Source organism: Manis pentadactyla, chromosome 9 (genome assembly GCF_030020395.1).
Source record: "Manis pentadactyla isolate mManPen7 chromosome 9, mManPen7.hap1, whole genome shotgun sequence".
NCBI lineage: Eukaryota > Metazoa > Chordata > Mammalia > Pholidota > Manidae > Manis > Manis pentadactyla.
In genome coordinates, this window is record NC_080027.1 from 46011885 (window position 1) to 46035511 (window position 23627).

Below are 23627 nucleotides of genomic sequence, written 5' to 3' on the forward strand. Positions count from 1 at the left end.
AACCAGGCAAAGACACCACCAAAAAAGAAAACTACAGACCAATATCCCTGATAAATGTAGATGCAAAAATACTCAACAAAATATTAGCAAACCGAATTCAAAAATACATCAAAAGGATCATACAACATGACCAAGTGGGATTCATCCCAGGGATGCAAGGATGGCACAACATTCGAAAGTTCATCAACATCATCCACCACACCAACAAAAAGAAAGACAAAAACTACATGATCATCTCCATAGATGCTGAAAAAGCATTTGACAAAGTTCAATATCCATTCATGATAAAAACTCTCAGCAAAATGGGTATAGAGGGCAAGTACCTCAACATAATAAAGGCCATCTATGAAAAACCCACAGCCAACATTATATTGAATAGCAAGTAGCTGAAAGCTTTTCCTCTGAGATCAGGAACTAGACAGGGATGCCCACTCTCCCCACTGTTATTTAACATAGTACTGGAGGTCCTAGCCATGGCAATCAGACAAAACAAAGAAATACAAGGAATCCAGATTTGTAAAGAAGAAGTTAAACTGTCACTATTTGCAGATGACATGATACTGTACATAAAAAACCCTGAAGACTCCACCCCAAAACTACTAGAACTGATATCGGAATACAGCAAAGTTGCAGGATACAAAATCAACACACAGAAATCTGTGGCTTTCCTATACACTAACAATGAACCAACAGAAAGAGAAATCAGGAAAACAACTCCATTCACAATTGCATCAAAAAAAAATAAAATACCTAGGAATAAACCTAACCAAAGAAGTGAAAGACTTATACTCTGAAAATTACAAGTCACTCTTAAGAGAAATTAAAGGGGACACTAACAGATGGAAACGCATCCCATGCACATGGCTAGAAAGAATTAATATCGTCAAAATGGCCATCCTGCCCAAAGCAATATACAGATTTGATGCAATCCCTATGAAACTACCAGCAACATTCTTCAATGAACTGGAACAAATAATTCAAAAATTCATATGGAACCACCAAAGACCCCAAATAGCCAAAGCAATCCTGAGAAAGAAGAATAAAGTAGGGGGGATCTCACTCCCCAACTTCAAGCTCTATTATAAAGCCATAGGAATCAAGACAATTTGGTACTGGCACAAGAACAGAGCCACAGACCAATGGAACAGACTAGACAATCCAGACATTAACCCAGACATATATGGTCAATTAATATTTGATAAAGGAGCCATGGACACACAATGGCAAAATGACAGTCTCTTCAACAGATGGTGCTGGCAAAACTGGACAGCTACATGTAGGAGAATGAAACTGGACCATTGTCTAACCCCATATACAAAAGTAAACTCAAAATGGAGCAAAGACCTGAATGTAAGTCACGAAACCATTAAACTCTTGGAAAAAAACATAGGCAAAAATCTCTTAGACATAAACATGAGTGACCTCTTCTTGAACATATCTCCCCGGGCAAGGAAAACAACAGCAAAAATAAACAAGTGGGACAATATTAAGCTGAAAAGCTTCTGTACAGCAAAAGACACCATCAATAGAACAAAAAGGAACCCTACAGTATGGGAGAATATATTTGAAAATGACACATCTGATAAAGGCTTAACGTCCAGAATATATAAAGAGCTCACACACCTCAACAAACAAAAAACAAATAACCCAATTAAAAAATAGGCAGAGGAACTGAACAGACGGTTCTCCAAAAAAGAAATACAGATGGCCAACAGACACATGAAAAGATGCTCCACATCACTAATTATCAGAGAAATGCAAATTAAAACTACAATGAGGTATCACCTCACACCAGTAAGGATGGCTGCCATCCAAAAGACAAACAACAACAAATGTTGGTGAGGCTGTGGAGAAAGGGGAACCCTCCTACACTGCTGGTGGGAATGTAAATTAGTTCAACCATTGTGGAAAACAGTATGGAGGTACATCAAAATGCTCAAAACAGACTTACCATTCGACCCAGGAATTCCACTTCTAGGAATTTACCCTAAGAACGCAGCAATCCAGTTTGAGAAAGACCAATGCACCCCTATGTTTATCGCAGCACTATTTACAATAGCCAAGAATTAAAAGCAACCTAAATGTCCATCTATAGATGAATGGATAAAGAAGATGTGGTACATATACACAATGGAATACTACTCAGCCATAAGAAAAGGGTAAATCCTACCATTTGCAGCAACATGGATGGAGCTGGAGGGTATTATGCTCAGTGAAACAAGCCAAGCAGAGAAAGAGAAATACCAAATGATTTCACTCATCTGTGGAGTATAAGAACAAAGGAAAAACTGAAGGAACAAAACAGCAGCAGAATCACAGAACTCAAGAATGGACTAACAGGTACCAAAGGGAAAGGGACTGGGGAGGATGGGTGGGTAGGGAGGGATAAGGGGGGGGAGAAAAAGGGGGGTATTAAGATTAGCATCCATAGGGGGGTGGGAGAAATGGGAGGGCTGTACAACACAGAGAAGACAAGTAGTGATTCTACAACATTTTGCTACGCTGATGGACAGTGACTGTAAAGGGGTATATGGGGGGACCTGGTATAGGGTAGAGCCTAGTAAATGAAGTATTCATCATGTAAGTGTCGATTAATGATAAAAAAAAAGCAGATCCTGTGTGGTGACCTCCAATGAGTTCTACACAATGATATAAAGGGCATATAAAAGTGTAGGCAAAGGGTCTGTTTGTGTTTATACATAGGATCAAAGCCTAATTTGGCTACCCCAAAAATGAACTAACATACGATATGAAAAAGAACTTCCAACATCAGCACTCTTGGGAAGACTCATGCCAGAAGATGATCAGCAAAAAAAACCCTAACAAAGATCCACGCACTGCCACAGGTGTAGATGCACTCATCCCACCAATTCCTGGACTTGCCACGGGAATGATGAAGGAGATATCCAAGCTGGCCTGTGCATACAGTAAAACAAAAAATTTGACTGGATCTACACTGTTGGAACTCAACCAAGAATTAGGAGAAGTGCAAATTGTAGCACTCCAAAATCTTACAACCACAGACTATTTACTGTTAAAAGAACATATGGGATATGAACAGTCCCCAGGAATGGGTTGTTTTAATCTATCTGAATTCTCTCAGACTGTTCAAGTTCAGTTGGACAATATCCACCATATCATAGATAAGTTTTCACAAATGCCTAAGGTGCCTAACTGGTTTTCTTGGTTTCACTGGAGATGGCTGGTAATTACAGGTATGCTTTGGTTACATAACTGTACTCTTTTACGTTAATGTGTGTGCACAATTTAATTAGTAGTTTAAAACCTATACATGCTGAAGTTACTCTACAAGAAGATATGTCAAAGAAATAATCAATCTTCCCAGGTTTTCTTCCGCCTGCTACTTCTATAGCTTTTCTTCTTCCTACCTAATTACAACCCTTAAATAGAATTTGTGCCACATATCGAATTTACCGAGTATCATAATTCTTCCAAGTGGTAAAGACACCTCAAGACAAATGCTGGGCATAGAAGCCACAGGGCATAAATATGCAAAGAAGTAAAAAGCTAACCTTTTCAAACAATAAGGCTTCCCTCTCACTTACCAACTTAACATTTCCCTGTATGGCCCCGGAAGATGACTGGTTAGCCAGAGACGGGTAAGATTCCTCAAGGGAGGAACAACCTAAGACAGGCACAGTCGCAGGGGGGCCATCAGGTGAGAAAATGGGGATCAACAGAGGTGAGGCTTAGAACCTCCCCCCCATTCTGAGAGAAATCTTCTGCATACATGGATGTTTTATTGCCCTTGTCTAGCTTGGATTAACACATAGTCTACAGGCACACACCTGATCATCTACATTTGCTCTCTTACAACACTAAACTATGTTTTCTACCTTTATCTTGTATCTACCTACCACTTCAGCATTTTATTAAAAATAATAATAATAAAGAGAGAAATGTGGTATCCACATATAAATCAAGTATAAAAATCAAATGAATATTCATATTTGAACTGTTTATGGTTCATAATGCATGAGCAAAACCAAAAGCTTCTGTGATGACTGCCCTTGTAATGTTCACCATGTAAATTATTCACTATGTAAGAATTTGTACTCCATGTAAGAACTTGTTCGTTATGCATCAGAAGATTGGAGACTGTTGAGAATTAGGCTTGTGGTGGATTAATGATTGTGCATTGAGCATTGACCCCCCATACAGAATTTTATTGTTGTTAACAACCATTTGATCAATAAATATGAGAGATGCCCTCACAAAAAATATATATATATATATATAAACACACTTCCAATTGTAAAATAAATAAGTAACCAGGATGTAATGTATAGCATAAGGAATATAGTCAAAATATTGTAACAACTTGGTATAGTGATAGCTGGTACCTAGAATTTTCATGTATATAAATATTGAATCACTGTGTTGTACACCTGAAACTAATGTAATACTGTGTGTCAACTACCTTTCAAGAAAAAATAATTATCCAGGAAAAAAAAAAAAGAAAGCCTCCCCCAATTCAGGTTAGTGACCAGAAACTGCGTTAAAAGTGAAGGGAGGTATGGAGGTAGGCTGAGGATACAAAATCCCTGCGGCTGGAGAGGAGAGAGCTTGGCATTGTGGAAGGCCTGAATGATCATAAACTTGAGGGTGTGGGACTCCGGAACTGAGCCTGGGGTGTGAGCAGGAACTACAGCAGCGTGGTTTAGGTCCTGGAAAGGGCAGTGGAAAGTCATGAAGATTCTAAGCGGAACATTGAGACACAATCAGAATCTCATTACCAAATATCATACTGGGAGAATGCACATGAAAGGGTAAAGCACAGAGGCAGGGAACCTGTCGGGAACAAGCGCAGTGATCCCTAGACAGGTTCAAGGATGTGTCATGGGAATGGGTTAATGAGGTAGTGGTGTTTGGGGGAAAGAAACCAAGGATATGAAAACCCAGATTATCAATGTGCCATTCCCGTGGATACTAAAATCTCCCACCAGGATTATGGGTGACCAAATAACAGAGGCGATATTAACCAAGTCATTATTTAATGAAAGAGAACAACCAGGAGAGATAGCAGTAACTGGGGTGATAGGGATGCTATGCCTGGATGACATAAACCTCAAAAATACCTGTCTGTACTTGCTTGCCAGACTGTTTTACAAGAGCTGGAAGTTGCATTTGGGAACAAGGATGGTGAACTCACTGCCAAAACAGAGGCAGAAGTGTGTAAGAAAATTAGTGGTCCCCACTTAGTAGGAAGTATAACACTTTTGCCAGAATAAAAATGGGAATCATGAGAGCATGAGCTTCATATGCATTTTGTAGACATTATATGAGAGAGTTTATGTGCAGTTTTTTCTCAGACGCTCAAGGTACCATTGAGTTAAGAGGTGATCACACAGGACCTACTCATATTATTAAGATTTCTATTAATACAAAACATTCAGACAAAGATTGTTCACAACTGTTTTGCCCAAAGCATCATCCTGTACCCTCTGTGGAATCTTCCTCTGCAATCCTGCAGCTGCTCTTCCTCACCTGCAGATCCTGTTCCCCTCCCACCCATGGAGCAGGGATGAGAGAAAGGTTGGGGGCTAGGTGGGAGGGGCATCTCCACTTTCTGTCCTTTCTTTTAAGAGCTATCTTCTAAGAATATTCAAGATTAATATTTGGCAGAGGAAACATGGAATCATCAAGTATGACATAGAGCAGAAGCCACTTAGGAGAAACATTAAGGTGGACTCCCCCCAGGGACCATAAGTTTAACCCTAAGCCTCCACCTACCCACCCAACAACACAGGCCCATAGTCTTCTAAACCCTGGTCATTCACAGCATCTCTTAAAGCTGACCCAACACCTGGTCCCAGTCCTGCCCATGGCCTCCCACTGAGAATTAGTACTCTATAACTTAGATCCAACCTCAACCGCAGCACTCTCACGTTTTATCATATCTGTATTTCAAATTCATTTCATCATCACACTAAGAGCCTGGTAAATACTCAGGATGAGGAAGAAAATAATGAAGAAAAGGAAGACAAATGCGATTTTTGTTTGTTCTATGCTTATTCACAGCAGTAGTCCACCCTATAAGAGTAACTATGCTTTCCAGAGCATCTGCACAGGGTTCATAATATCACCAGCTGAAATTACAACATTAAAAAGCCTAAATTAGGTAATATTAGCCATGATGACAGCAGCAAAAACAGCAGAGTTAATAGTGATTGTGATTGTGATGGTAGTTTTGTGATGTTTCATTTCTTCGGTAGTTATTATTGAATGCCTGTGTTACATTCTGGAGATTTATGTATTCAGTTAATCAAAACACACATATGTCAATGTGACTAATGAGAAAATATGTTAATTTGACACAGTCCATTAAAATCATGAGATTTATTTATTAAGCAAACATTTACTGACAGCCAATCACATGCAAGCACAATTCTAAAAATACAATACAATTCACCATTTATAGGGATGGGTGACAGAGATCGTTCAACCAATCATTACTGATATAATTACGAAGTGTGGTAGATAATGAAAAATATACACAGAGTTCTGAGTTCATTAAACAAGTGACCTGATCCAGTTAGAAAAGTCTTCTTTAGGGAGGTGAGGTTTGAACTGAGGTTCAAGATGAACAGGAATGGCAAGGATAAGACGAGGGAGGTGCATTCCCATTAGGATGAACCCAACTGCCTATGGCTAGAGGAAACATGGACACTTAAGGAACTGAAGAAGGGCATTTATGTATATTATGAATACGGAACACTCAACACTACATGTATAGCAAGTGCCAACAGTAGGAACGGGAAGAGAACAACCAAGAGGGTTAGGAAGGAAAACAGAAAATGACACAAGAATTAGAACAATAATTATTAGAAGTCTCCATACCTGAAGACTAAAATTGAAGAAATAAAACAATTATCATTACTCTCAGAGGTCAAAAATACATAAAACTGTAGAAGCTATAGAGGGTCATCCATCTCAAAAACAGGCTGAAAAAGCACATGAAATAAAGAAACCAGCTTCATTTGCATTGCTGGAGTCAGATGGAAAATGAACATTTTAAAGAGTTTCTCTCATGAACTTGAAATTCTAAAGTATCTCCTTAGTTTGCCACCGCTGTTTCTGTGATGCCAAAGTTGTGGTGCTAGAGAGGGCCCACCCAGCACAACAGACTGGCTATGTGTCAGTGTGGTGGTGGTTACAGGTAGCCCATGTTTTCTTATGTTCAAAATAGCCACAGTTCATCTCTTGCTGATCTCCTAAACCGCCTGATCCAGGTCCATCAAGGTCCTCATTGCTTCTCCTTTATCTGATGCATTTATCTTATCAATGTAAGTAAATCATAAACTTTTAGAAGAAAAAGGTATCAAAAGAATTTCTGGCTAATTAATCACCTGAGATACCCCAGCCCTTCTCAGTTTTCCAACCCAACATGTAAATATTATGCCAGAGAAGAGGTTTCCCAACTCCCAAACACTCAGGATAACTTCATGTGCTTTCTCTTCTTCGGTGGTCCCACCAGATAAATGACCTGGGTGGTGGGGCTTCCGTACCAAGGAGAAGGTCACCCTGGCCCCTAAGCTCAAGCTGATGAGAACCATACTCAAGTGGGATCAATCCTCTTGGGTCTTAGAATTTTAAACACTTGCTCCCGGATCTGCTTGGTCTTGACCCCATAGACAATGGGGTCCAGTGCAGGGGGAAAGAGCAAGTAGAGACTGGCAAGGATGACCTTGGCAGCAGAGGCCACCGGTGGGCCGAAGCGCTGCATGACCACGGAAAGAAAGCCTGGTCCATAGAAGAAAAAGATGACACAGATGTGAGCCATACATGTGCTGCCTGCTTTGGCACGTGCCTTGGGTGAAGGAAAATGAATCACAGTCCTCACGATCTGCCAGTAGGAGTAGAGGATAAAGGCCACATCTCCCACACCAACAAAGATTGCCACAGCAAAGGCATAGAGGTTATCCACAGCGGTGGCCCCACAAGCCAGCTTTACCACTGCCATATGCTCACAGTAGGTATAGGCAATTGTGTGGGAGCCACAGTAGGGCAGCCGATGAGCCAGGCTTGGAAAGGAGATGGTCAACCCCACACCTCGAAGCACTACCATGCCTCCAATCTTGACAACAACAACTGGGGTAAGAATGGTGGGGTAACGCAATGGGTCACAGATGGCCACAAGGCGATCCAAGGCCATGGCCACCAGCACTCCCGACTCCATGGCAGAGAATGCATGGACGAAGAACATCTGCAAAAAACAGGAGTGGGAGCTGATGGCTGTAGCATCAAACCAGAAGATGGCGAGCATCTTGGGCAGAGTGGACAGGGAGAGGACCAGGTCAACAAAGGAGAGCATGGCAAGAAAGAAAAACATGGGCTGGTGAAGGCTACATTCTGTCCAGGTGAGAAAAAGCAGGATGCCATTCCCAGTCACTGCCAGGAAGAACATGAAGCAAAAGGGAAGTGAGATCCAAATGTGGGCAGCAGTCAGTCCTGGGATGCCAGCCAAGAAGAAAGTACGTGGGAAAAGATGAGAATTATTGGAAAGAACTGTGATAATCATTTCACCTAGAAGCACGAAGGGCCACTGCAAAGAAAGGCAGGAAGGTTAAATTCACTGATGTAGGGATTGCGAGCTCAAGATACATGGTCTCACTACCGTATATCATCACCCATTCCTTCACAGTTCTCAGAAAATAGTCAAAAATAATTTTTATTCATATGAAAGCTAAAGAATTTTCTATCATAGCCACATTATTGAGAACAGAAGAGAAAATAGGCAAATTCTCCCTGCAATCCCATTATCCATGTAATTACAAAAAGGGTACAAAATTAGTCAGATCCACCACAGGTATTGTGCCCAATGCCCTTATTTTCTAGGTTAGAATACTGAGGTCTAGAAAGACGTAAATGGCCAAGGGTCACATATCTACTTATTGACAGAATTGGACAAGAGCTCACATCCTCTGATGGCTGAGCAGGGAAGTCACCGTCCTGTCTCCGCGTTGGCAGTGACCGCTGCAGGGCCGAGGGAGAACACCCAGGGCCCTGGGACCATGGGCGGGCAGCAGAGGAATCAAACAGCAGGGCAGAGCAAGAATGATTTGGGGATTACATGTCTCGCCAGCATCCCCCGCAGTACCTCCAGGACCACAATCCTCTCATGTGAAAACAACAACACAAGGACACACAGAGATCTGAGCTCAGGGTCTGAGAGGGCATTGGAGGATAACTGCTCATATTCCCAGCAGAAAAGATGCTGCAGGGTTGATCTCACAGTTTCAGTGAGAGCAAAAGGAGCTCTCTGAGCATGAGGGAAAGGAGAAGTCAGCCCAGGAGCATTCTCCAAGAAAGACCATCACATCTTTAAAATGGCCAAGAACATTTGGGTTTTCTCTCCAAGAGAAACCTCATAATTGTTTCCCATACTTTCAACCACAGCTGCTCAGGGGACTATGTGATGACAGCAGAAACTATAAGAGCTGGAAAGACGGGAGATTGGAGCGGACCTATTGTTCCTGTGTCAGGGAATAAACTCAGGACCAGAGGTCAGGATCCTGATTCAAGATGCTATTTCCGTGACATGTCAGCTGTGTGACTTTAAGCAAAGCATAACCATCTTCAGGCCTTTGTTTATTCACACGTAAAATGAGTGTCCTCTAAAATATACCTCAGGATCATTCTGAGAATTCAATGATATATGTGAGAATTCTTTGTCAAATGATCAAAAATAGTAATACTATTTTCACTGAATTATAAGAAATGAGGGATGCATTAGGAAGACTCTGGTTAAGAATGACAGAAACTTCAGAGATTCAGAGACAATGCATGTGACTTGACAAGAGATCCATCCCATGGCAGATGTTCTGCAGTAGTGACATGGAGCCAACCAGCCAAAAATACTACACCCTCCCCAGCATTGCTCCCTTCTTCCTCCCAAAAGCATACAGTACCCCCTGATCCCACAAGCTATGGTGTGGAGTGGGCAGGCATTGAAGCATGTCCAGGAGTGTGGCTCTAACCACATGAGCATCTGCTTCAAATTATCCTCCAAGCTGCCCACCCCTTAAGCCTTAGCCCACACTATGGAACATAACAGCATCTCAGAACAGTGTAAGAAATAATGACACCTGACACCCCAACTATCCCCTCAGGTCCCAACAAATGTTCCTCATTAAAACGCTATGCCTCAAGGAAAAGGCTGACCCAGTAAGCTCAGCAACTCCCCCTCCATTGGGAAGTAGGTAAAGGGCGATAAGGGATCCTAGAACCAGAAGAATCCAGGTTCCCTATGACTCACCCTGTGGGCTTCAAAAAGGCACAGATTTATAAATAGCATCCTGTTGAGCCAAGAATAGAAGGATATTTTTGCCTGCTTGAGAAGAAGTAATTCTCCCACACCCAATCCCTCCCGTGCCTGTGTTTCTACACCACGAAAGGTCCACACAGACCTCTGATGGTGTATACATCACCAGCACTGGTGGTATTTCCAATTTGCCCTAACCATATCAGCACCACTCACTTCCACCCCAGACGGCCTATCAGATGATCCAGATCTGAGATGGTTGGGGGAAAGCTAATTCGTTGACAGAGCCTGTGCAATCTCTCTCCCATGGACCTACCATTAGCCATTACTCACCAAAGAGCTGCCCTGAATGGCCTACAGTGGGATGAGAAGTTTAGATACTAGTCAGGCCCCTAGGAACAGTGTTTTAATGAGCACCTGTCCAGGCACTGCCTGTAGGGATCCAAAGAGAAACTCCCACCACCCAGATACCAATTAGTACTTCTGCCTCCTCTTCAAACAAAGGTCTAACAAGCTCTCTTCTGTTTCCTGGGGCCCCAGGGAAGAGCCCCAGCAGGGAATGTTTTGAACAGCATACTCCAGAGTACCACATCAGGAGAGGGCCAGAGCCCTGCAGCTGGAAGCAAGGAGAGGCTTCCTGCCATGGGAGAATGGGACCATCTGAGTTGATGGCCAAGCAAGATCTGATCTAGGGAGGGGAAGAGGAGGGCATGGAGATGGGGAGGGGAACCACCAGGACTGGCATACATTACCTAGATGACCCCTGTGACATAAGTGGAACCGTGAGAGGAACAATTAATTACTAGGTGGAAGTCTTTATGAGACGAGAGAACCTGGCCGGGGAATAAGGCTGGAAAAGACGTCAAGTATCTCCTGTGCCTGAACTCAAAATGCCAAGTATAACAGGAGGCCAAGTCCTACAGTTATTGCCATGCATATATTATCACACCTTACTAGTGAAATTACCTACAACTCTTCTCTTCTTCACCAATCTCTGTACATTGGTCTCTCATCTCAGCCACCAAAATCACCCCTGAAAATGATGCCAAATTAATCTATAGTAGGATAGTGAAGAGTATGAAGGATCTGGACATTGCATTACTTTGAGAGGAACTGAAGAAATGCAGCATGCACAGCTTACACTGGAGAATGCTTGTGGTGGCATGCATGATCTTTGTGGATTCTTCAGATCCAGGAAGAAACTCCCCCTGGAGAAAAAGTGATTTGTTTTATGAAGCAAGGTTAAAATAAGAACAAACATATGCAAATTTATAGTTCAGGACTCAGGACGTGGAGTTCATGTCTTCAGAAGGATAATCCCTTATCAGAAAAACAAAGGTCAACACATATCTCTATTAGAGCACAAGGGTGGTTCGGAAAGGTAGGTACCCAGAATCAGTCATTGATTTAGGAAAGCCATGCTCTAAGGTACTGACCCAGCTCTGGAGAGAACACGACATAGCAGGTGTCATTTCTGGTAGAGTCAAGATTATGAACCCTAACATGAAGCACTAAGTCTTCTAACAGAGAAGTCAAGCTTGGTAACAGGAAGCTTAAGATAGATGATGCACATAAGACAGCTGACACCCCTGAAACTGCAGGAGACAGGTGTTATGTTAAAAACACCAGCCCAGAACTGCGTGCAGAAGGAAGCAGCAGGCAAGACAAGCAGCAAGAGCAATATAAAGGCCAGTCCAGGAGGAACTGAGGGGTGAACTGGTAATGGGAACAGGAACTCAGGCCCAGAAAATAAGGAAAAGTCTAGAACTGGCACGTTAGATCAGTGTGACTATGGACCACCACCCTGAAACTCTGAAACCCTTGCCTAAAGTCAGAAATTATATGAAAACATCAAGAGATTGGAACAAGACTGAAGATCCAAAAACAGTCAAGAGGTTTGGATCAATCATTTAGATCAAAAAAATATTTCCTGAGTCCCTCTTAAGGTTGTTGAAAGAAAAACAGAGATTTTAAACACCATCAAGTGGAAACTACACAGCACACTTAGAGTACCAAAGGCAAAGCAGAGGTATACACAAAGGTCTGTGGCTACACCCTGGGGAGGCAGAAACACCTTGGAGAGGGCATCTAATTATGCCTGTGGGGTCTCAGGGAAGACTTAACACATGAGGCAACACGGAAAAGTTGAAGAGTGGAAAAAGAATATTCTAGAATGACTCACTAGCATAAAAAAAGGACACCAAAACTCACAAATTACAGAATTCTTGATGAACAGTTAAGAGACCACTGATGAGGGAGCAGTGGAGAGGGATAAGATTTGAGAGGGAGACTGGACCCAGACTGCGACCAGTCTGAAGTGCTCTTCCAAAAAGCACTAAGTGTTAATAAGAGGTCAAGGAAGGCAACGTACAAGGAAATTGTTTGAGCAGGGCAGTGGTATCAGTAGGTGAGCGATTTAATCGACTTCTTTCACAGTGCTCTGGGCAGAGAAGGAGGGACATAATACAGAAGGGGTCCAACTTGGAGTAAACCTGGAAGAGAGCATGGCAATGTGGCAAAAAGCTGGAAATTGAACCCAGTCTTTAGTGGTGAATTCTGTCAAACATTTAAGAGAGCAACAGTAATAATCCTATGCAAACTTTTAGAAAATAGGAGAAGAGGGGCCACTTTCCAACCAACTTTGTGAGGTCAGTATTAACCTGAAAATAAAACAAGATAAAGGTACTGCAAGATAGGAAAATCCAGACCAATATTGCTCATGAACAGTGATATGAAAATCCTTAACAGATGATTAGCAAATAATACCAAATAATATATAAAAAGGATAATGAGAAGGCAGGGCTTTCCTGAGAATGCAAGATAATTTACCATTCAAAAATAGTTTTTCATCACATTAACAAAATAAAGGATGAAGAGAATACATATCACCTCAAAAGAGACAAAAATAAAAGCATTATGCAAAAATCAACATTCATTCATAATAATAGAAAAAACTCTCATACTATAAATAATAGGGAAGATCCCAAACATGAATTTTACAAAGAATATTTATGTAAAAGCAACAGCATGATTACACATAATGGTAAAAGACTAAAGGCTCTCTCCCCAAAATGAGAATTAGGTGAGGAAACCCACTCTCACCACTTGTATTCAGCATTGTGCTGGAGGACCTAACCACTGGAAGAAGACAAAAAAATACAGTAAAATCGTGTAGATTAGAAAAAAAGAAGTAAAAAGATGATCGCTGGCAGCCAAAATGACTGTCATGTAGAAAAGCCTAATATCTGTACTAAGTTAGCAGGTTCACAGGACACAAAGTCAGTACAATATTGAATTCCTGCATTTCTATGGTAGCCATGAAAAACTGGAAAATTAAGTTCATAGAACTATTATGTATAATGGCATCAAAACATATAAAATACTCAGGGATAAATTTGATAAAATAAGTCCCTACACGAAAAATTAGAAAACACTGCTGAGAGACATTACTAAAGACTTATATTAATGGAGAGAAATGTTATGTTTATGTATTGGAAAACTCAATATTATTGAGATATCTAGTCTCCCCAGACCGATCTATAAATATGATGCAAGTCCAGTCAAACTCCCAGTAGGCATTTTTGGTTGTAAAAATTGGAAGCTAATTCTCAAACTTATATGAAATGCAAAGACCCAAAAGAACAAAAACTATTTTGGAAATTATCAAAGTTGGAAGATTTATATTATTTTAATTCAAGACTTACCATAAATCTTCAAAATCAAGACAGTGTAATATTGGCATAAGGGCACATATATAGACAAATGGACCAGAAAAGAGGGTTCAGAATACCCCCACATACATAGTCGATTTATGTTTTTAACTCAAGTGTGACTGTAACGCAATGGGAAAGGGATAAAATTTTCAATAACGGAAATTAAACAACTGGATATCCATATATGAAAACATAAACTGAGACCCTTACCTTACATCTATAAAAATTAACTTGAAATCTCCAGCTGGGCCGGGGTCCCGCTGAACTGCCCACGGTAGAGGCCAGCCCGCTACAGCAGCCAGTTTTTCCCTCTTTGCCCCAGTGTGCTACGTGCAGTTCCTCAAAGAAGGGCACCAACACAGCTGGCGTTTCCAGCTAATGAGGCCCACATGCACCTGACACAACTGCCGCCCCTCCCCGCACGGCGGTCGACGGCGAGTGCGGGATGCTCCCCACAGATACCTCTTCCCAAGGCCCATTTCGTCCATCTCCTGGCTTGTTCGCCAATTGTTGATCAGAAAACCAGCCACCGTAAGAAAGGTAAGGAAAGACGGCGGGGAGAGGCAGGCGCTCCAGGTGAGCACGTGGCAGGTTTAATAAAAATGGGAACTTACTCACCAGGCTCGCGCCAGCTGCCGCAGAAACAGAAGCTCCGCACACACGCCACCAGAACGGCCCCAGGATGCACTGTGCTCTCAGGGCAGAGACCAGAAATGGCCGCGGCTGTGGGAATGGTGGGCGGGACAAACGTTTCAGGGCCGGGAAGCTGGTGAGGAGCCTCCGATGGCGCGGACCAAACTCGCCAGTCAGCCGGCGGTCACGTCTTCTCAGTGACCTCCTCCAACACTCCAGCCCATATGCTCTTTACAGTTGTGCATGCCCCCCGTCTTTTGCCATGTGCCCAAAGCAGTCAGTGATGGGTTTCACTAGAACAGAGGCAGCTTATTTGGTAGCTAGTGGGCTGCAACAGATATATATATTGCTCCACAGCAATAGTATAGGCACATGCAAGAGAAAATACAGAGTAACAGAATGATTTCCAAACAAATCATTTTTTTCTGCCAAGAGCCCCATGACCTGAACCACTGATTTATCAAGTCCCCAAGGCTGGGGGTTGGATCACTCAGGGTATTCACCTGTGTCTTCCTGAGACTTAATAAAGATGTTATATTAGCAGATTCAGCAGGTGTGAACACACAACATTTTGTGGGGATAATGGCCCAGGTGCCTCCTTGTGAGGCAGTAATAATGCCCAAGGCCATTCTATTTTGGAGAACGTTTCTCATTAGACACATTTCAGTGTTCAATAAAGAGGTTTTACTGGCTGTCATTTAATGCTTGATGGGTGAATTTAGTGAGGGCTTCTGTGTATGCTAGGATGTTCTCAAGGCCAATGGATGGAACAAAGATTGCAACCAAATGGTTGTACCAGCAGAGAACAGAATGTGTCCTCCTGGCCTTGAGGTTGGCAGCTTTAGGAACGTCACCTGGTCATGCATACCATACATGTTGGCTAGGGCAGGCAGCACTGTCAGGCATAATGAGGGTGGGATATGACAGACCAAGACCACCATCTTCTCCCCTCTCTCGGTGGGATACATACTTTACAGGTACAATGTGTTTCCATAGGTCCAGCATACAGCAGTACAACAGGATCCCAGTGCAGACTGCGAAGTTCCCCTTACCCAAGGGTGCAAAGTAACTCACCCATCCCGGTAGGGCATCCCATTGCAAAGTCCCATAGGTAATACCTTTCCCAGGCATGTTGGGGCTTGGTGTTCTCAGCATCACAGTACGTTGATCCATGGTGAAAAGTCAGGGCAATGGCCATTTCCTGTGATTTCCATACCCTTATGGTATTGACTGGTCTTGGCAGGGGTCCCCAGGCTGGCATATGGGGCAAGAGCACCTACTGCTTGATCATTCAAATATATTAAAGACTGAGATTGTACTTGAGTTCACATAGCCAAGGTGAATTTATCTACTAGTTATTTAATATGCTGTTTTGATAGTCCATTCCTCCTTCCTACCAATCCTGCTGCATGCAGGTTATAGGGTAGATGGAACCTCCATTCAATGTCATGTTCTTGTGCTCAGTCTTGCATATCATGACCTGTGAAATGAAATCAGCTACTCTAATCCCCTACTGGTGGGAGCCTGGTTTGCATGGCAGCAAGGGAAAGCTTGGGTTAAGCAAGATACAATGTCCACATGAACCAAGGCACATGAACCACAGAACCCATGTTCTGAGGGAGGGGGCCAAGGAATCAATTACCAAAGCCTCACTGATTGGAAACAGCACCGGCTGCTCTCAGACTCCTTTGGCAATAGCCTTGGATGTTATTTGGAACACATAGCACATGCTGTTACTGCATTAACCAGTCACCCTATTTCAAGGGCCGTCTGGCACCCTTGGCAATATACCATTCCACCCAAGCACTATGGTGGCTGCTCTTTCTATACACTCAATCTGCTTTATCTACTGAAGGGTCAGTTACTTGGGCTCACATCCAAACTAGGGTATCAACTTCCTCATTGCCACAGGATGTCAGCACCTTATGAGTAGTATGGGGAAGGCAGTGAGGACTGCCTCAGGGTCTTGCAAGCAATCCAAATGTCATTCCATGTATTCTGACCCCACAAGGGCTTATTCATGATCTTCCATCCTTTGGCTTCCCAGTATCCAAGCCATAGGGTGACTCCCTTTAGAACAGCCCAACACGCAGTGCAAAGGGTTAATGGCCAGGGCTCATGAGTGCTCACCAACCAAACTGCTCCAAGTTCAGCCCACTGGCTGCTGCAGTTTGTTCTTCCTTCATTCAGATGGTGTGAGTGATGGGCTGCATAGCAACTGCACTCCATGTGCATAGACTGCCCCAACTAGATCCATCTGTATACCAGGCACCAGGGGGAATTTCCCCCATTCCCTTTCTACGGGCTGCAGAAACAGAGGTGGAAGTATTTGAGGAATCTACAGGGCCTGGTGGCATCCACATTTCGAGGGACAGTGGACTGGCAGGCAGGGTATTGCTCTGCTGCAAACAGGCATGCCACTTAATGAATATGGGAGCCTGTGCTATGGCAGAGGTGGGTTAGTAGAACATTGTCTAAACCCACCCCTTGATAGAAAGGGAGGGTCTTACCATGTATATGCTCCTCTGGGTTTGGCTCCACCTGTGTAAAAACGAGCTCTGTATATACTACCAGGAGCTATCACTCTATGGGGACATACCAGATTTTTGCCCCCTTCCAAAACTGGGATCAAATCATAGAAGTACTCTGTCCCTCTGTTGTCACTGACACAGTGTCCAACACATACCTTCTGGAGTCACAGGCACATCAATTCAAATGGTACCCCTGCTTGGGAGATGCCCGGAGCTTTAATCCCCTTCACTAGTATTTTAAAGGGCAGCTTGTGGCTCCAATCCCCACTTCCACAGGTGCTCTCTCTTCACCAAGTCCTATAAGGGAAGGCGGCACTGTGACATGTGGGGAATAAAATCAGGCCACCAACCTCCATACTGTACCGTCAAATGTCATTAGGGTTTTTGAACCCGTGAATGAAATGCCTTGCAACAATCTCTTTCAATAGAACCAAATCAATGAGTATCTTGCTGATATGCAGGCACTGAGGTACAGAGGAGTCTCAAGAATCTGCCTGGTAACTATTTCACAAGCAGGGAGGCCCTGTTTTCTACTGACTATAGCTCTTTTGCTTATAAAATCTTGGATTAAGATAAAATTATAGCCACTTTATTGTCAAATTTTCATTGTACCCTATTGAGTCTGAATGATATGGAGAAAGAGGTGCCTTCTAATCTGTAGGGATTTTAATTTTTCTTTATGATAGGACATGTAGAATGTGAGCCCAACATATAAGACTATCAGAAAACTAGGAATAGAAGCTTCCTTTGAAGATACAGTTCTCTGTGTCCCTACTACTCAAACAGGAAGATAATAGGATAAGATCTTTTTTATAAAGTCACTGTCTACCACAGTACCCTATCATTACAATTTCCTCAAGACATTATTTTACTCACCTTCGCTACTATGTGTTCTAACCTTTCCCAATGGCCTAATCCTTCCTCTTTCAGGATTTGTTCAATGATATTAATCTTCACTTTTCAATCTGCATTTGTTCTTTCAGATGATCATAACGTCTATATGCATACAAGTTTCAGTGTCTGCGTTCCAGCCTCATGAGTCAGCTATGGACCTTACAAGGAACATCCACATAAACCCACCATTTGATAAGAAAAAGAGAGTGAAGAAAAAATCAATGCATAAATTTACCTTCAAAAAAATTTTAAATGATGATATTTCGTTGGTGTCCTTCGGCCAAAATTCAATAGTGGATATCAACCAAGAAAATAATGTGGCTGAGAGGAGGATGTATGAGGTTGAACAAAAACACTGGGCACAACAAGCACTAAACAGAAAGAAAAAACATTCAGGATCCTGAAAATGGTTACCACTGAAGTTGAATTAGTAAGAGTTGACTAAAGTACTTGGACTCAATACCAGTATTTTTACTATATATTAATATATGTAATGGAGTATGGAGAGCATGGTGTTAGAAAAGCAAAGAAGAAAAAGATTCCAATGTAATATTTATTCAACATCTATTGTCAGCCAACCACCCTGAGAGATACTAGAGTAAAATAATGAATAAAATAGGCACAGCCCCTGTTCTCTTTAAGCCATGGGCTTAAAGTAATGGGGAGAAGAGAAGCATAATGGCAGTTATAACTCCATCCAGTAATGGATAAAAAGGGAAGTACAAGGGGTTCTGGTAGTGCACAGGCATGGCATCTGAACACAAACTGGAAAATCAGGGAAGGCTTCTTAGGACAAGTGATACCTAGGTTGACATGAAAGAGAAGTTACCCAAATAAACATAAAGAAGATTTCATGAAAAAGTAAAACATCTCTGAAGGCCTAACGGCAAGAGTTTAAACAATATAGTTGCAGGACAAAGAGAAACACCTAAAACTTCCCGTTGGATACCAGAAAGGCTGGTGGACATGTGCATATACCACCCAGATCTTCCTTTAAGGAGGGACTTTGTCAGCAGGTAGGAGAGCAGGTGACCCCAGCTGTCACCTCTCAGGGACTCCCTCAGCTATAGTCGGCCCGAGGTCACACCTCCTATCCAGAGACAGTGTGAGCTGGGGATGTAACATCTGGGCCTTTGGGCCGCATGTGGACTGAACTCTGATGGGCACCATTCCCTCCAGAGCTCCGACGCGGTCGGCTGAGGTTTTTTCACACCTGCATCGCCATTTGACTTCCTCTTCTGCTCCATCTGTCCTCCTCCCTGCTTGTCCACAGGTTCTGATCCCTAGTTAACTGCTTGTACCCTAGACTGTCTCAGTGTCTTCTCCCACTGAATCTGACCTGCAGCATGAAAGTAACACATTTTGGTTTAGTAGGAGAATATAAGTATCAAAGTAGGATTAGAAGAGTATGAGAGGTAAGGAACTGGGAGCTCTATACTGAGAGAAATGCCTCAGCAAGTTTGCAAAAGAGAGTAAAGAGAGGGAGAAGATTCAGGAGTCGGGTGAGGGAGGGAGGGCGGTGAGACCAGGATGTATACGGGCCCAAGTCCTAGCAGGAAACAGCAGACGGCATGTGCAGAAGGGGACATTGAAGGGAGTATAATGAAGGCACTATTCCAAAGAGGTGGGAAGAGTTAGAAAAAAAATACTAAAAGACAGGTGGTGAATAACACCAAGGCAGGTAACATCAAAAGCCATTATCAGCCCACACTTGCAATGGGGGGAAACAGCGACCAGTATTCACAGAAGCCATAGGGAGAACCATGGGACAGGAGCAGTGGCCTTCAACAGGGGACACAGGCGCCGCCGAGCCACAGACCAGCAGGGGAGATTCAGGGGAATAAATCCTTCAACTTGTCTTCCCAGCTGCCCTCTGATCTCCTGCCAGAGCCTCCATTAGCCAAATGCACCCATATCCAGAGGCAACAGACATTAACCTCCATGGGGACAGAGTAGGGTGCAAACCAGATCTGGAGGGGTAAGCAAGAGGTATGCAGCAGAGGCGGCATCTGCATTTTATACATGTTTATGTACAGGGAAGATAACTCATGAAAGAAGCAGCAGTAAAAGATGAAGCACAGGGTACAGCTGCTCGAAAAAGGTCCCTGCAGAGGCTGAAGGGACCCGAAGGTGCTGGGGGAGGGGCAGGCCCTCACACGCACAGGAGGGTCACCTCTTCTGAAACCTTCATTGAGACAGAGGTGGCCAAGTAACAGTGCTTCCCAGGGGGCTGGGGGCTGAGTGTCTCTGTTCCCTGAGCTGAGCTTGACGTGCCTCTGAGATCACTGGGGGCCACTGGGTGCTGCAGTGAATAACCACCAAGCTTTGATGCACACAGAAAAACAGATCAAAGGGAGCCTCATGCTGGGCCCAGGGTCCAGCAGAGAAGGACCAGGGCATCTCCAGGCTCCAATATGCACAAGAGCCTTGGCCCCAGGGGAGAGAGGGGCATGTACTCTCAGCAACAAAGACATAAATAGGAGGTGTGGCCAAGAGAATAGAAGCAGCTACAGAAGGCAGTTCCATTTGGAGAAGAGCTCTTCAGAACCTCCTGGCAGGGAGCAGCCAGGGCGCAAAGGTGAGGGGAGGCGACCCTTCTCTCGCTCTGCTCCTGGCTCTCGGTTCTGGCTGCCCCGCCTCTCTTTCGCTGCCTCCTTGGCTTTCTCACTGGGCATTCTTAGCTTGATCCTCTGACTCTCGCCTTCTCTTCCCCTAAGATATTCTCCTGTACAAAGGCCTGGGGTCTGGAGGACAAGTAAGAAAAGTGCGACCAAGCTCTCCTCCGGACACGTCAGACAGTAGAAACCCCAACCTACTGGAGAGCAGAGCAGCCAAAAGCTGCCTCCTGCAGCCAGACACCCGGGAGGCAAGCTGTCAGAGCTTAGGGAATGGTGAGAGCCCAGATCCACCATTTAAATTATGGACCCAAGACCCTGACAAGACCTAGTGGCTGAATTCACCCGTTTCTCATCGCTGAGAAAAAAATCAAGAACTAGAAATCAGTATCACCAAAATTAATAAAGACCATTTAGCAGAAAACCTTTCACTCTTTGTATTGTTTAGAAACTTACAGGCATTTTAATAAGATGCAGACCCAAAATAACACTCAAAGTTAAACTAATGTAGAAAAATATTTTTCTCCCAAATATTATATGCAAGTACTGAAAAATTATTAGCTTTGGAAAGCAGTAGATAAAACAGTTGTATTTTGGGAAGTGTTTTTTAAAAAAGTAATAATCAGGAGGTTTCTTAGATAACAATAGCCAACTAGGAAATACACAGAGGCAAAAAGGTAGTAAGAATGGAAAAAATTCCAAAAATACCTATTACAAAGGAAAAATATATTCGATTTCTGAAAGGAGAGAATCAATGGGATGATGACCTCAATTCTTCCATAATTAACTTGTTTTTAACACAAAAATCCAAAAATAAAAACCATTTTTTTATTTTAAAAATTTGAGTTTTTACTAAGAATCTCCCATACCATGTGGTAAATACATGAATTCTACTGGAACTGGTGCTAAAGACAGAAACTACTGTCCTGGCAGGCAGTGATCTTTGAATATATGTTGGAATTTAACATGACCAAAAAGGGCATTTCAGAATAATGAGGAGGGTAGGGATTAAATACTGTATGGTGCTAGAAGAATGATTTGACATTCAGTGGGGAGAACTTATTTTAGATATTTTCTCAATCCATGTGAAATTTCAAACTTACTTAAAATGTATTTTTGTAAGGAAAATGTTAATAAAATATTTATTAAAATACTGGATTTCACATGAAAATCTTTAAAGTCATAAAATAATATACAAACTACAGTGGTTATGATTACATAAAAGTTTAACTTTATGTATGTGTGTAGGTTACTTTTCTTAAGGGATCAATAGAATTTAATGGAAAATGAATTGGAAGAATTATTTCCACAAAATTCAACAGACCAGTAATATCCTTAAGATATAATGAAATCCATACAAATTAATATGATGCTGCTGTCAGACCCCATGCTGAGGACTTGCAAAACATTACTTCACTTAATTCTATGAGATAGGTTGGACATAAAGACAAATGAGAAAATCAATGAGTAATCACATAAACGGAAAATAAATCTTTGAAAATGTCCAAGTCCACACAACAATGAAATGAAAACTGAACCAAAATTGAAGTGTCAATTTTTACTTATCCTAGTAACAAAATTTTTAAATTAAAATTCCTAATTTAGGCATGGATGTGATGAAATAAGCACTCATGAACCAACTCTGGGTGTGTAAAATACTACAATGTATCTAGGAAGCAATATTTCAGTATTATATCAAGGGTTAAAATGCCCATATTCTCATACAGGGCGAGAATAACTGCTTGGAAAGACAACTGGGCAGTATCAGTCAAAAATCTTTTTTTTTTTTTCATATCACCCAGCAATTCACTTCTTGGAAATTATCCTATGGATACACTTATACATATGCCTAAAGATATATATGAACAAGTACATTTAGTGCATCATTTTTTACAATAGCAAAATACTGGAAACAAATTGAGTATCTGTCAAAAGTTCTCATTAAATTATTGGATACCCATGTGGTAGAAAATCATCCACTTAGCAACCAGGCACATCTATTGAGTGCTCTGAAACAGTCTCCAAGAAAATCAACTTTAAAAAGAAAAGGAAAGGAAATAAAGGATAAGGGGTATGACTGATACGTTAATATTTGCTTCTGTCTTTTATGGGAAAAATACACATACATTTTTGTCCAAGCAAAAACTGTCTCTGGAAGGATTCCCATGAAAGTGGATCACTGGCTGCCTCTGGTGCAGTGAAGGGACTTGGGAGGCCCAAGCACAGGAGTCTTACCTTTTGTTGTTTATATTTTTCTTTTTTTTTGAATTTTTACCATGTGCATGTACAACCCTTGAAATGAAATACTACTAAAAATAAATTTTTAACATGCCTAGGTCCTTTGTATGTATCACTTTTGTGCCATTTTTTTAATTCTACTCAAAGGAAATAACCTGAGCAGTAAAATAACAGTGAACAAATTATGGAATAGCCAAATATAGAACTATAAAGCAGTTATTAAAATTAAGATTCCACATTGCTTTTAATGATAATGGAAAGTCATGGTTTTTTTATTCATCCATGTAATATTCACTGAGTGCCTATTTTATACCTTAGAATATGCAACTAAAGACAAAGACAAGATACAAAATTATCTCCATATGACGTAAACTGCTTAAATAGAAAACAGAACAATGCAAGTAAACTAAATAGTAATATTTGTTAGGGGTTATTGATAAGCATCTTGTTGACAGATTTAGACATGCTTATTAGACATACAAGTGGTGATGACAAATAGCTAGGGCAACTTTTCTGTCCAGAACTAATTTCAGCTTTTTTTATTGCTTCTCTGTGCAATATTTCCAGGAGACAACAAAAAGTTGAGGGTCCTTCATGAGAAAAAGAAACTGTATCATTGGCGGGAGTCTCCAATCAGGACCCTCAGGTGAACTTTTAAACACAACCTCCTTCCTAGTTCAGTTTGAGGGACAGACACTGAGAACAGGGTGCCTGTGCC

At 42.1% G+C, this 23627-nt stretch overlaps 1 protein-coding gene across 1 annotated transcript; it reads right to left on the reverse strand.

Annotated features, from left to right (window-relative positions):
• Window positions 1-7579: 7579 nt before the first annotated feature.
• On the reverse strand, window positions 7580-8542 carry LOC118933028 (olfactory receptor 52K1-like). Its single transcript, XM_036926998.2, has one exon. The coding sequence runs from the start codon at window positions 8540-8542 to the stop codon at window positions 7580-7582; it is 963 nt and encodes a 320-aa protein (XP_036782893.2).
• Window positions 8543-23627: the final 15085 nt, after the last annotated feature.

Excerpts from the sequence above, each read along its gene's own strand:
- LOC118933028 (XM_036926998.2), bottom strand. The coding sequence starts at position 8,542 with ATGATTATCACAGTTCTTTCCAATAATTCTCATCTTTTCCCACGTACT.